The 15,826-nt window shown below is 43.3% G+C and overlaps 1 protein-coding gene across 2 annotated transcripts in view; it reads left to right on the top strand.

Moving 5' to 3' along the window:
- Window positions 1-15,826, top strand: part of mxi1 (max interactor 1, dimerization protein) — a 28,838-nt gene that overhangs the window by 4,578 nt on the left and 8,434 nt on the right. For both annotated transcript variants that reach the window (XM_047578263.1, XM_047578264.1), the window contains exon 3: window positions 2,007-2,036. In XM_047578263.1, the coding sequence (XP_047434219.1) occupies window positions 2,007-2,036 (30 nt within the window). The remainder of the gene's footprint in view (window positions 1-2,006; window positions 2,037-15,826) is intronic.

The following is a 15,826-nucleotide window of genomic DNA, read 5'->3' as shown; positions in this document are numbered from 1 at the left end:
CACAGATTTTATTACATTTAATTTGAACACTCTGTTTCTATCTCGGTCCAGCTATAGCTGCTTTCTCTGTAGCATGTTGAGGCTTAATGTGATGGGCTTATCAGGCCCTGTCGTCTCTTGCCTGCTGTTTATAGCAGGCTTGCTTTATCTCATTGACCCACTCTGTGTGTGTTAGCTTGTATACATGCACGCCTCCAGAAGGAAGCAAGAAACAAGTTTGAGACAGTTTATAATCTGTACTGTCATGCTCCAGAAATGCAGATATCTGATTCAGGTGGCAGGAAAGGAGTTTGTGATGAACAGCCTATGGAAACCCTATGGATGTGCTACATTTGCTTGACTATGGCGGCTTGTTCCAAGGCTGATATTGTGCCTCGTTTTCAGACTAGTGGATGGAGTGGCATCATAAATTGTCCTACATGGGCATCCAGTTCTAAATTTATTTACTGCTGGGAATTTTCTTTCCACTTGAAATTATTTTTAACAAAAATAAGATTTTTCCATCCTGAACAAATGATCAGGCAAACAGAATCTACCTTACCAAACACTAAGGAGGATCACATTTTGGTAAAACATTTAGAATTTGGAAATAGCGACAAGCTGGTGATGTGAGTTACCAAGCAACACAGTGTGCGTTCATTGTGACAGCTAATGACGCAAATGATGCGCTTCAAAGTATTCATCTTCTGTTGGCAAAACTATCGCTCTGACTCACAGTCAGTTACAGAAAGCAGTAGATCTACCAAGGAAGTAATTTTGTACAAAAATACTTTGCCTTTAATGGAAGACTATTCATTTTCCCAGGAAAGGATACAATTTAGGATAGGAATTTTATTGTTCTTATAAGATTTATGATGATAGTGGCAAAACAGAACTGGTGTTTTCAGTTATATAAATTTAGTATTTGTGACCGGTTGACCTGCTGTAAAGCACAGCCATGCATGACTACTGCAAAGCTGTAGAATATGTAAGTTGAAACCTGTCAAGAGCACACGGGTTAGCACTCGGGTCCTCACAGGTTTTCAGGAAATGGCCTGCGCCAGCTTACATGTGTGCCCCATGTTTTCCTGTGATGGCAGCTGCCAAATCTGGCCGAGGACCATGTTATGTTAAATGTGCTGCCCAACTGACTTAATATCTAGCCTTGCATTTCCAACTACATGGACAGTAATGCATTCTAGTGTAGATATATGGCATTTTTATTGGTGTAGATAATTGAACTTGAAAAAATAATTTCCTCAGAGGCAAGGCCAATTTTTACAGACAGCCTCAGGCAGTTTGTTTTATTCTTATCGCTTTTTTTTTTTGTGCATTTCCTGTGTGCATATTAACGAGAAAGCAGTTTTATCAAACGATCTTAGCATTAAAACAGCATTAATAAACTAGAGTATAGAGAAATACTTGTCAAGATTGCCTCCCGAGGTGAGCTAGTCCATATTGTGTGAAAGGGAACCTGGCCATTTAAGAATCAGGAAGAGGGGACGTCTCCCTTCACTATATTGTCATACAAAGACACTCTCAGGAACCAGCCTGTTCACTTTACATTATTAACAGACCACTGAACCCTGGTCGCTTGTGTGTATGTTTGTGTGTGCGTATACTAGCCCAGCATCACATGCGTGCACATATATGCACATTCATGGAGCATCACACACTTTCTCCTAGAGCTATGCTGTGCATTATTGAGGAAGAGGCTGCTCACCTAAATGCACTGGGGTGGACATTCATCGGTGCAAAGGCTACAGTGTGTTCAACTTAGAATGGGTTGTGTTTGGGATTGATTAATAAATCAATAAATCAAAGTCACTGTGCCCTGGACCTCACAAACTATGTTTGTCTGTTTCACATACTTATTATCTTTGTACACTGAATTTGCCACTATAGATTGCATTGCCCTTCCCAGTGAAGAATCTCTAGGTTTGTATTTTCTGTGTTCAGTATGTTGTGTTATGTGTTTAGTCTACATTTGCTCTTTGTTTGACAGCTTCTGCTTTCTGTCCTTGCAGGTCGACACACAATGAGTTGGAAAAGAATAGGTGAGTTGGCAATACATTTTACAAACATTTCTAATCTAAATCGCGGAGCACACCCTGCAGGCACATACACACTCTACTCTGACATGTTAATAAGCCTGTTATGCCCTACTTTCATTTTGCCTGAGTGAGCACTTCCTCTTCAACAGGTCCTTAAAATGTGAAACATGTCAGGAAGCTAGTTGTGTTAAGGACAGTCCTTTCTTTTTGCCTTTCCTCCATGTCTTATTTTGTCAAAGAATAGTGCCTTTTCTATCTCCTGTCAGGTGGTCGTAATCATGTTTTCAGGAGAGCATGTGTGGAACTTCTCAATTGTAGGTTACATAGTCTGCAGGTGTCTGCATTGGCCTTAGAGTATGACAAAATCTTACCGACAGTAAATGAACTGCTGTGAATGTACTAACACAAGGCCCACCTTTAAAAAAAAATCTATATCAGAACCATTCTATTTTTTAAGGTTTAGCAAAGTTGGGGTTAAAGAAATAAAATCTGTGCTTACATTGATGCAACCTTTTTTTTTTTTTTTTTTTTTTTCATTACTGGCAGCAAACTCTGTCTCATATCTGAACAAAATGTCCTCACAGTGGTTTTTCTAGTCTGAACATGGTTGAACACTGAGTAATATCTCTGCGTTCAAGATGGTATCTCCAGTGTAAGATGTGGGGTATTCAGCAAGACGCTGGCTTATGGTGGTTTACCACACTGTCCTCCAAAGAGAGCAGGAGTTGGTTTCTTAGAAGCCCTTATCAGATTGAGTTCACCACCCACATAGGATGCTTGCTGGTGTTTATGCTCTGCGAGTTTGTAGGCTTCAAGAGCCAAGCTGTAAAGGGTTTCCTTTGACACCATAAATAAGAGTGGCTAGACTTGCAGGATTTATGGTATATGTATGTATATGTGTATACACACACGCACACACACACACATACACACACACACACACACATATATATATATGTATGCATGCTTTCCATTTCATTATCTCTGAGCGTGTGGGTACAATGAAAAGATGTGGGAGGCCAGATCCATTCAGTGTAATTACACGTCACCTCAGCCTGTTTTTCTCGCCATTCCTCCTGGCAGCTTCTTCTGAAAGGATGGGAACATTGGAAGGAGAGTCGTCCAGTGAGTTAAATATAGACAAGAGTTGATGTGTCATCTTTGTGCTCATATGCAAAGACACACAAGGTTCCCGGTCGGCTGACTGGCCTTGGCAGATTGCGGCACACATGCGGGGTTGCGTTTTTTTCAGTGTTCCACCCACAGAAATATATTTCAGAAAAAGGTGCCAGCTCAGTTGTTTGTTCCTACTACAAAGTGCGAAGGATGGTTTTGTCCCTCCTTCCACATTCTTCAGTTTTTCTAGTTTCAGTGGCCATTTGTGGCCTGTTGCCACCTCTGCCCATCAGAGCAGAGTAGTGTAAAGCTCTAAATTGTAAACTAACACCACCAAATATAGTTGAGGAGAGATGGAGAGTAATGAAGGTCATTTAAATTATGTAAAATACTACTCCATGCATGTTTAGAATGTATCAGCTCAATGTAAGAAGAGACTGGCAGGTGATGTACCCACTCATTTGTCTATTTGACGTCCGTTGAAATTTGCATCCTCCCCTTTGTGCTGGCTCTACTTTGCAGACTCACTCAGAGACAGCTGCAGTAGGGCAGAGCAGTCTGGGAACAGGCCGTCCTGTACAACACCACTGTACCAAATCCAGATACGGACACCCTGTCTTTCCACACACTTTGTTTTCAGCTCAATGGTGTGGCATGGTGTTGTTGTGAAGTAGTTGGCAACTCCTTCAGATTTCCATTATCAAAGAAAGAGTGTTAAAAATTGAAAGGGTAATCCATCTTTTTTAGAAGCACACTTGAAGTCAGAATCATTTATAATCCCTACTTTTTTGCCAGCGGCTAATCCAATTCCCCTTAAGCACATGCTCCACTGTAAGTTATATGTATCAGGCGTAGTTGTTCACCCAAGTGTGTCAGGTTTATACCATGATTCTGTAACGGCAGCAGCAGCAGCAGTTTTCGTTCCATCTCGGCAAACTTCCACGTTTTGTAAATTGGCGGCTGCTCCTTTATGGTCCGCTGTGACTTTTTCCAGCACTTATCACCCCCGTGTATCTACACCCGGCGAGACGTTTCGCCTTGCATGGCTACCGCAGGTTTTGATAACCTCTGTGACACGTAGACTCGGCATGACAGCAGAGACCTAAGGATGCAGATAAAAGGCACCGAAAGAGGAAGAAAAAAAAAAAACACATTCCAGATACTCACACTCTGCAGTGGGACCAGATAACGTGATGGCTGTGCTGCTTTGATCATGTACCTCCTAATAACCTGATTTCACTTCCTCATGCCAGTAGTAAATTGCGCTGCCGTCGAAGGGTTTAACAGTAAAAGGTTTGCACGGCCACGTGTTGTAGTTTCAGCACTTTGATCTCGCAGCCCTCTGCTATTAGTCATTTTCTTTTAAGCATTTGATCATAAATTCTGTTGTTCAGCTTAGATGATCGCTGTGTGTTGTGAGGAGTATATCATATCATATATATAACCAGATAACATGACGCTGTGGCTCGTATTTTAATCTGGATGCTCAGCCTGTTGTTTTTCATACATTTTGGATGATGACTCAGTTTATGGGTGATCAATAAAACAGGCTTTTACTCGCTACAATAAATCTAGTAGAATCATTGCATATCAATTCGTCCTCCACTGTGAATTATTCATTTTAGTATTGTTTATAATACACACACCACCAATTATATTCCCTCAGTGCACAGACAAGGGAAGCAATATTAGTTTTTCCTCTTGATTCTTTACAAGAGGAGGTGGACAAGCGGTGTGAGTTAAGCACATTTCATTGTGTGCTTGTGGAATATTAAAAAGGCTCACTCTCAGTCCTTGACTAGCATGTAAGAAGCATTGGTGAGGGTCGAATGAGCTTGGGATCAGTGGTATTGGCTCACTTGCAATCAACTTTGAGTTGGTGGTTCTCATCTGTCAAAGATTTTATTGTTTGTCCATTTGAGAGACCTTCTTTTGCATATGAATCTCATTCTGAGCTAAAAAAAAAAAAAAATCTGTGTAGTTTTTGGAGTCCCTATATTGCCATGGGCTCTGTTACTGTTCTTTTGTTTGTTTTTTGTTTGTTGTGTGTATGTTGAAATCTGTGTGTGTTGCTGTATCTCTAGAATGGTGTCACATTTTTCAAATGGTACACAGTTTTGTCAGGATTGAAAGGCCTTACCAGTGGGCTATAAACTCACTACTCTTGGTCCAGCCTTGGGGTTGGATGAGCAGTCAAACGTGAATAAGTCAGGGTTATATTTTCTGGCTGCGCCGATCCTCCTTGAAGAAAGCGAAGTCTTTCTGTTGTCCACACTGAGTGCAGTCTATTCTCAGGCTCTGCTGCAGGGCCTGAAACTGGGGCCATTTGTTCTGACCAACGTGACGACTTGTAAGCTTTTCTTGGCTCAGAAAAGCAGCTTAAGGGACTTGATCTTTGGTCTGGCGAGCCCAGCTAGAGCTTGCACACGTGCTGCGTCCTGTCACCTCCCTTCTCCCACCCGGTCCCAGTTCTTATTGGCCACGCTTGGCCACAACTGTGTCAGAGGAGAAGGAAGTAATTGACAGGCTGATGGGATGAGTCAACGGATCGGTCAAATACACCTGACGAAGGGAAGCCTTGAACAGCATGCAAGGCTGATCTCCACTCCCAATGTGTGGACAGTGAGCATTTCCTTCCTGTAATTAACACAGGGAGACATGAGCCTGTGTCAGGTGGAGACATTCCAGCCGGCTACCACAAACAGTCGGATGGTGGCTGTGGCTACAAGCCTGTCTGCTCTGGGAACAAGTGTGGCAGGTTTTCAGCTGGTGTAAATAGGTCATATCCCGTTTTAAAATTTTTATTTGACCCATAAGGTGTCGAAAGGACCTTGTTTAAACTGTGTGCTGATATTAACTTCAGCCACGACGACTGTAAGACAAATCAAGGCAAGACGCGTGTTTTCTCCGGTTGTGTTTCTATACTGCATTTTTTGAGTTGAAGTTTGGGCGTCCAAACTCTTCTGCAAAGCATCTTCAGACAATTATTACAATAATCAGATGAAATTGTATTGAATTAAGCGAGCAAATCTTTTGCATTGTTGGTGTGCTTTTAATATGCACTTGTTAAATGTTGCATATATATTGATAGTTTAACTAGATGGAGTAATGTAACTGCATTGTCTTGTCCACAAACAGATGATGTTTTTTTTTTTTTATTAATTCTTTAATTTCAGAATCAAATGCTGCAATGGAAGTTTGAACACATACTCAATCTAAATGTGGCTTGTGTGAACTTTAATGCAAGTGCTGTAGATGTTTGGAGCTCTATTGAAATAACATGGCATCCCCACCGGCTTGCTGTCTGATGGCAGAGGCCAGCATGAAATCAAAGGTCTCCATTGTTTTGCCAAAGATCCATTCCCACACAGATGTTCAATAGATAGGTGTAAAGAAGGCACCACACGGGGGACTGGATGTCGGCACTTGAAAGCTCAGCCATCACTCACATCCTGTTTTGCTCTCCTGACCCTTGACTCACCGCATCGCGGTCCTTGTTGTGCCCTTATCCTGCAGAAGTGCGTATATACAGCATTCTCTGGAAGAACAGCATAACCACTTGAAATAAGGCTGGACAGGAATATGGGTTTGGTCAGCAGGTTTGTCCACTGCGTAAACGACTAAAATAGGAACGTTTTCAGTGATTTTACATTGTTTGTAGGTGTCTAAATGACTCAACTTGAGCAGGAACTGTATGGCCAGGCTGCAATATTCTGAAAAGTGTTTTCAGTTCCTCCCACACAGTGCGTTGTTCAACCTGTACCATTAATGACACTGTGTCGGCCTTGTTGATAAGCCCACTTTGGACCAAATGGATGAAGCTGTGGTTACATACAGTTCTAGGAGGAAATGCTCATGTTTTAAGGGGACAAAGAAAGACGTAGAAGAGGGGGGAAAATAGGATGCTTGTTCAAGATGCAAGACACACTCAATTAGGCTAAATCTGACTATGACTTCTATTTTTAGCCATACAGCTGGGGAAAAAGGGGGAAACACCACTGCCTTCTGACCAATCATCAGAGGCTCTCTTTTCGCCAATGGGAGCAGTGAGATGATGAAGCAGGGAGAGGAGTCTCCACCTCTTACCACAACAATGTCTACCACGCACATTTTCTGATCATCAAAGCCTTCACTGCATTTCATTATTCATAATTTCCTGTTTAACATGGGTGAGAATGTGAGTGTGTTTGTCTCTTAGGAAACCTGTGTATTTTGCACATTAAAGGATATCTATTGGATTTACTAAAACACAAGAGCAACGCCAGTGGGGTCGTGGCTTTGGATAACCCCCTAACATGCATCGCCCCAGCCCAGAGCTTACATGTTGCTGGATCTCCCTGGTTTACAGACTTACTGGTTTACGCTTTTTGCAGCCAGTCCATATTTGAGCTTTAGTCCAAAGCTTTGGCCCTCGCCCCTCCAGTCACAGGATGGTGAAGGGGAAAGACAGAGCTATGGATGGGTCAGACATCGCGTGGGCTGGGATTCAGTCGGACAGACGGAAAGAGTTGGTCGGATGACACAGGGGTTACAGATACGGACCACGTAGCTGCTATACTATGTCCTCACACTGAGTCATTTTTTATGTTCTTTATTGAATTTAAAGTCAGAATTCCCACCGAAAAGAAGCTGGACAAATGGATGGGGTGATGTGATGTGTATTTGAGTTGTATTTGGGTCAAAGATACCGTATTGATAACTTTTCTTCATTCTCTATCATGTGGGGGCATGTCTCCCTCTCTTTCTTTCTGTACAAATCACTCCATCCTCTTTCCCTTCCTCCCCTCCCTGCCTCTTTTTGTATGGCCAGCCCATCCTTTCACTCCATCGCTTTGTCTCTCCCCTTCTTTCTCGTTCTCTCTCTCGCAACCTTTTTCAGTGGAGCAGATTAAAAGGCAGTGTGCACGTGTGAACTAATCCGTGTGTTAGTGATGGGTTTCAGCCCCAGAGTCTCTTGGCCCTGCCTCACAGAGCAAACCCCCCCCTCTACTCCAACAAACCGCACGTGTTTATGTCTGTAGTCGCTGCTTGACGAGGGTAAATTCCTGCACCATTTTTTCTTCCCTCTTCTTTCTAAGTCACTTGTTTGTTGCTTCGTGTTTGTCTCCTCTCCTCTTTCAGTTTTCCAGCCCATTTCAAGTCCCTCCCTTGATCTGTGTCATGAATGTGGCTCCAGCGGATTTAACGTGACAGCAGCAGCATCGGTCTGCCCAGTAATCAGCAGCGTTCCACTTTATTTACCGCTTGTGGCCTCGGGATTGGTGGGATTGGCGCATGCGAGTCCGTCGTGATTTTTGAACTCCCATTTGCATTTTATTGGCCTCAGTCTTCCAGTGTAGGTTCAGCCCTAAATCCATATGCATTTTACATCAGGCTTACTGCCAATCGAAAAGACACCCAATCTCTTCCACACGCTGAATCCCTTTTTTGGGATTGAGGTCACAACTGCCCGAATGCTCAGAACTCTCATTCCCACCCAGCCACATGCTGCAGAGCATTTTCACCCCCTCTCCATTACTTTTTTGCTTCCTGCCATCAAACCAAATCATTGGTACTCGTGTGGCATAGTTCCCACGGAATCCCAAGGCCTGATAAGAATTGTTTAACTCCTTGGATGAGAAAGGCATTGCTCTATGTGAAGGGGAGATGAGCATTCATTAACTCGGGACTGTTAGTCAAATTGTCTGTCAGCTTGGATAGAGAAGTAAAATGACACGAAGGCACAGGCCGTCTTTTCCTTAAGAGCAGTAGAAGTCAAACTGCCAGTGTATGTGTCTGTTAAAGACCGGAGCTTTCTTATATTGTTGCTTTCAGTGCCAGATTATGGTTTTTCTGCAATTTAACCTCGTGAGCTCCTGCCTGCCCGTACTATCAAATAAGTTACTGGTTGAGTTCACTTAGTTCCCCATGAGAAGGGCTTGGCTCTTTCAGGGTTAGGGGTTAAACTTCCACAAATGTCACACATGCTCTAATACTTGCTACAGAGCATACATGACTCACATATTTTTGCAATACATGGACAAAAGTGTTGACATGTAAACTGAGTGATTTTTTCATCACTAAACCCCAAGGAGCTTCCCGATATACCGACTCTCGCTCATGCCCGTGGCTAGTTTCTGGGCAGATTACGCAGAGAGAACACTCCCCTTCCTCCCCCACTCTCTATAACTCCAACCCTCGCTATCTCGTTCCGACTCTCTACATCCATCCCATCTGTCCGTGTTCCATAGAGTGGATGAGGGAAGCATCAGCCTGTCGGAAAGAAAGAGCCTACGCTTGCTGAAGGGCAAAGATTGCTCTAATCTCATGTGTACACGTAGAAATGAGCCGGACGAGCCGATGTGTCAGAATTGGACACAGTAATTCTCACCGTACTGGTTTCAACGTAAAAGTTAATATTTTCGTTGATCTTTGTCTCCGTATGGATTATGGCGTGATAGGATGTGTACGACCAGTTCAGTACAATGTCCACTGGGTATTAATGGCATTATAACATGAATTATATGTCACGTGCCAGCCACGGGCTAATGCTTGTACCATCTGTCAAGTCATAAATCAGCAACGCAAAGTTTTCCACAAGAAGGAAAACCTCAAATTATGATTTAGCCATAAAAATTGAGACGTTTTCATCTTGTATGCATAGCTGCGTCTGCATTTGTCATTTCCTTAACTTGCCGTTTATAGCCCAGATAATAACGCAGTAATTGGCTGAAGCACTTACAGCAGGCTCCAGTTTTGCCGCCAGACTGGTGCCGCTTTGATGACTGTTCCAGCAGTTAACTTAACTAGTTGTTGTTTTCCCCATATGAAAAAAAAAAAATCCATTTAGTCAGGTAGCGTTTTCTGTACGGGTAAACATGTGACCTTGGCTGAGGCCTGGTAGCAGTCATGTGAGAGAGGAGGGGGGGGGGGCATGACCCCTACCCATGACCCCCTGAGCGAAAGACAGGGCATAAAACAACAGAGAATCCTAGAAGAGCCACGTTTATCAGAAAAAACAACAACCCTGCCCTTTGTGTTATTCCAGCGAGGCAGTAAACAAAGGTGGCGAGCAAACACAGAGCACTGTTGTGTCCCCTGTTGTTGTTGTGGGCGTGTGTCTGTGTGTTTGTGTAGCATTCTAAATGCTCCCGTATATATGGGCGGGCGGCAATGGATAAAACACAGTTCATTAACATTAAGCTGAAGGTTAAACCAAATGACGCTACTTCATCTTCAAATTACCCAAAAAAGGTCGATCTGTTAATTTAAAAAAAGAAAGTAAAAAGTGTGACCGTCTGTCCCTCGGTGTGTTGGGCTGTTATAGTCACGGTGGGGAAGTGTAATGTATGGACTGACTGGTTTGAGCCCTGCCCCTCTCCATGTATATTACATGTCACCATCTGCAGAGTGTGGATCAGTGTGTCACATGTTGTTTTACTATGCATGATCTGCAAGCCTTACATGTGATTTGCCTGTGACCGGACGGGACCACCTAAGCAATAAGCATCTCGCAGTTGCTATTTTTCAGCTGTGAAGTAATGGATTTGGAATGTTTAGGAAAATAATGCTCAAACCGTAGAAGGGGAAAAAGACATTATTTAGTTTGATTTAATTGCCCTCCTCCGCACACTGAGATAATTTGTACCGTTCAGTGGCTTAGTCTAGTTTAAATGAGGCTTTGCATTACAAAATACTCAAATTACTCTGATAATCTATGACATCGCTGTGAAACGTGATTTGCGGCTGCTTTAAATGAGCCTTGACACTGCGGATGGAGTAAGGCGGAGGAGGACAATGGAATTCCCTCGGAAAGTCAAGTTTTTATTTTTTTCCTCCCTAAGAGGGCCCATTTAATGATGTCTTAATTTCCTTTCTTATGTCAGTCTAAGAGATTTACCACTGAGACAGTCATTGGTGATGTGTAATTACTATAATAACTGGGTGAAGGGTCACATTTCCACTCCCTCCGCATGGATTAGAAGTAGGTCAAATTGTATGTCTGTGTGTGTGAAATGGGTTTGAGAAATTGTGTGTGTGTGTGTGTGTGTATGGAGGGGCATGTCAAAGAGAACCGTATTGACTGGTATCTGGGCTAGAAATCTGACCCTCCCCTTTAAAAGCATGTCCAGTAATTATGTCAGACATCTTGGACGGCCTGAGAAGTTATCCATTATTTACGTATTCACAAGTTTGGAATCTAGGGCAGCGATATTTTTTTCTCCGTAGCGCACGCTTTCAGTTAACTGAGTTGGATCCAACACACTTTAAATGGAAATAAGCAGGATGGATACGCAGGGTGCCGTGCCTTGTAGCTGTTTAGGTATTTGCTTATTGCACTTTATACTCTTCCCACACGCACAAAAAAGTTTTTAATGAGAATTCATTCATTCATTTTTGATTGACACCCTTTCATTTTAATACTAAAAGGAAATAGTATATATACTATACTACTGTACTATAGTACATATACTATATTACTGTCCACTTATCCATTTAAATGAGAATAAAAAGCTGCATGTTCTGGGCTTTACTTTCCTCCTGACTTATTTCTGTATTTTAGAAATAGGTGCCCATGTAGGATTTACAGTTTGTTGCTGTTACACATTGTCTCATTCATTCACTGACAAGCATTTTAAACAGTGTCTGTTTGTCAGTGTGTATCTGACATACAAAGATAACATACATTAGATGCGTTAGGTAGGATGTCATATGTACGCTGCAGTTTGTGCTGTTTTAAAGATATATCCACTCAGCATTCCTGTTCGCAGATGATGCGAGAACAAGGGAGGCGAGTGCTGAGCTGTCGTACATAGGATGCGTGCGTAGGTTCTGTAAGAGCTATGGTGGGCAGCTCTTCCATACCAACGGGGAGAGCTTCAAAGTGCTTCTCTAAAAAAGGACTCTGCTTCAATCACATTGGAGGCAGTTTGACGCATTGGGGAAACGAGTGAAACAGCAAGCAGTACAGAAATGATGGCAGACTTGTTTAAACACACATCTATTACTCATGTTTTAATGATCACTTACTGTTGCAGAAGTGATTGCATACGCCACTGTGCTCACATCGGAAGCAGCATTTGGTCTCACAAATGACACAGAGCCCTGCATTTGGGTTACACTTAACCGAAGCAAGGGAAGTAGACTAAAAGTTGTGACGTTTGGGAGAAAAAAAAAAAACACTGCGCGCACGTGATTCATAGGGAGTTGGATTTAGAGAGGAGGGTGGATGCAGAGGAGAGGAAAGGTGTAGTGCAGTGACCCGGGGCCGCTTGGCTGCTCGCTCATATGTCAAAGCCAAAAGGCAGAGCGAGCTGCCTGCCGACCCATCTGGGGCCCATCCGGAACAAAAGCCACGGGAGTGCACACACACTTCCAAGACTGACAGAGACTCACATCCACATGCAGTAAAGTGGAGTGTGCAGAGTGTAGTGCATCCCAATGTCTCATGAGGAAAAGGGCGGCTGCATGGGTCAGTGCTGAGCCTATAAGCTTTGCCATGGGGATTCAACTCTGGAGTGCATACATGGCTGCGCCGGGGCGTATTACTTGTCTTCTTTTTGATGTGTGGTTTGCTTGTTTTAAAATGACATGTAGATGCATGCAGAGTTCCAGTATTTATGTTTAGGACAAAACTACACCTCAACAGGTGATTGTTTTCCTCTCAACAAATGTTTCGAAAGCACCAGAAATAATCTCTTATATACTTTACCTTTCATGAATCACCTTCTCACCCCTGAGTGGAGCATTAAACACACTAAATATATCAATGCTGCAGCAGCTGATGCCTGTAAGTCTTGATTAGTAAGTGAGAACTTAAACCTTTTCTAAAGCTTTTCATTCACAAGATGAATAAGTACTTAATTTGTGGAAGATCGGGAGGAGCAGCAGCTTTAAATGTGCTTTTCTTTGAATAAACTATCCTATGAATAGTCAGTTACGTTATAAATCGATCTGTATTAAGGCTAAGTCCACCAAGGTGCACTGTCTTGCTGCCAAAGAGAGCGTGGGATCTCAGAAGCAGCTGTTTGCAAAGGCGTGCCCACAAGACAGATAAAAAAAAATATATATAAATAAAACAGGCTTGTATTCTTGCTTTCATTCCCAGGAATCTCCCTGTACTATACACAAGGGCGAACAGGGCTATTTTGCCAGCGTTGTCTTATTGTCACAAAGGGATTTGATGTCCCGGCTGTGCGTGACAGTTTGGAGCACAGGTCCTGGTAGCAACTGGCCACGTGTTATGTAATCCACCACAGATTGAGAGTTCCTCATTCAGGCAGCCTGCAGCTCACCGTGCCATTCATCACACTCTGGACGTGAAAAGTGGACAGCAGCACTTATCTGTGTTCTTGGTCTGCATCTTGTTCTTCTTTACTTTTTGAGTCCTTCCCCCTGCTGTTATACACAGGATGCTTTGAGTGCTTTTGTTGCAGTTTGCATGTATCCGTTTCATTTCTCATCTTGCTAAATCTACGTTACAATTATAAGCAGGTTTTTTGGCACTGATTTATTGATTTATTCATCTATGCACCCGGTAATATCTAATCTGGTGTTTTCATTTTACAACACGCAGTTCTGCCTGTGTTGCCATTCTGTCTGCCATTAATAACTTAGCGTTCATGTCTCCCAGCAGTTTAACCCTTTAACCATGAAGCTGGTAAAAGTGACTTAACATCTGCTACATTAGCACCGGCCCACTAAACCTGCCTGCGATCCTGTGACGTCACTTCCTTTCACCGAACCTCTCCCTGAGCAGGTGAGGACAGGAAGTCAGGAAACCGCATGGTAAATCCGGTGCTGTTTATGTAACAAGTGCCGGCCTTTTCCAAGAACCCTGGAAATGGATAGCTCTGTTGCTGGTTACGTGGCAGCAGGGCAGAGGCAGAGGCAGTGAGACATTCTGCCTGCAGCGTGCAGGTATTTATGGTCACAAGGCCCCACTCGCACGTAAGCTGCAAATGGCTTAATCTTTTCTGGGGTGGGTCTAACTGATAAACAGGCCTTTCCAGGCATTAGGGAGCATCACCGGTAGCCAGGAGTTTATGACCTTTAGCCCTTAATGAGGCAATTAAATGTCAATCAGACTGACACAGTGATGTGGTTTCCATCTGTGTGGGTTAAACCACATCAGCCAAACCTCCCTCACAACTTTGGTCACCTGGTGCTGCTACCAGTATGAAAAAAAAAAAGCAATGACCCCAGCAAAGCACACACAGTGGACCTGCACCATACATGCATCTTCTGGCTGTTAGAGACAGCGCTGCTGGTGGTGACTAACACGATTAACCTGTCCCTGCCTGTGGCTTTGAGGACATGACTGGTGGATGTTTCTACCAGAATGATTTCAGAAGTATTTGCCTGATGGAAATGAGACTTCCAGTTTTCTCCCCGTTATCAGGCTGTCCAGTGTGATAGCCACGAATCCCACAAAAGTAGACCATCTCTCGTTGGCCTTTTGTCACATGCTCTGCCCCGGGCACTTAGGTTTTTTTTGTTCTCTGTAGTTATCAGTGCTGCACAGTAGAGTGTGTCTTACACCCAGAGATTATGTCACAGAGACGTCTCACATGCTATCATTAAGAGGCACAGCGAGGTCCGTTCAACGCTGCCAGCCAGTAGCTTTTAGCTTTCGTTGCTTTACGAGGCGAGACCGGTGCGGGACCACTTCAAGTCTGCAGTTATATTTTATTTTATTTTATCAGATTTTTTTTCAGTTCCTTTCTCCCTGACTAAAGGTACAGAAATACATTTCACTATGCATTGTGCTACGTATAACTGTGCACATGACAAATAAAACCTCGTCGTAGAAACCAAAGTACAGGAAGGTGTGACAGACTCATGGTTATCGTCATAATCATGTGTGTGTGGAAGGAGGTTTGTGGTTCACACTGGTTAAGCAAAAACTGTTGATTCAGCCACCTGACTAGTGATGCATCATACTGTAGTCACTAATAGAGGTGTGAGCGCTAACAACCATAATGGGTGATACTCTGCCATGCTGGTGTGGTTAGTGTATTCTGGGCCTCCTCTGTGTCACATCATTGGGTGAGGGTTGAAGGGGTTGTGGAAGAAGAACAGGAGAGGTCATAAGTGGGGGCTATCTCTAGTCGTCTGCTGAGATGGTTGTTTTAATCTTGACTGTGTGCCTCCAGTGTCTGGACTTAGTCATCTGGTTGTCTGACAGGGCAGACAGACGGACATACAGAGCCACACGGGATCACGGCGTCCTGCACTAACCCCCCCCCCCTCGGCTTCCTTATCAGGCACCTCGTAGCCATCAGAGGAAAAAAGACTTAACACTGAGGGAAGTTACACACATGTCAGAGAGGAGACGTGTCAAAAAAAAAGAGACGTTTATAGACAAATACGTGCTTGTTTGTGTGTAATGAGAAAATATATGTCAGCTCTTCAACTATAGCTGCACAATAAATAATTCATGGGCTAAACAGCAACGCTGGAACATTCCATGTGAGTGTCCCACTTAATTTGAAAATGGCTGCATAGCAAACGTGGAAAATTGCAGTGAAATACACTTAATGCCTTGTTTCCACATAATCAAGAAATGATCGGGATTGTAGTATAAAACAAAATGAGCAGCATTGTAAGCACTCAGACAGATTCAGTCCCCCGTGTGTGACGTGCCCTCCACGGACCCAAGATTGCTGTGATCTACTTAAATCTGTGCATGAGGAGAC

The sequence above is a fragment of the Mugil cephalus genome, chromosome 2 (genome assembly GCF_022458985.1).
Source record: "Mugil cephalus isolate CIBA_MC_2020 chromosome 2, CIBA_Mcephalus_1.1, whole genome shotgun sequence".
In the NCBI taxonomy this organism is placed as follows: domain Eukaryota; kingdom Metazoa; phylum Chordata; class Actinopteri; order Mugiliformes; family Mugilidae; genus Mugil; species Mugil cephalus.
This window is presented reverse-complemented; position numbering and strand designations above follow the sequence as displayed.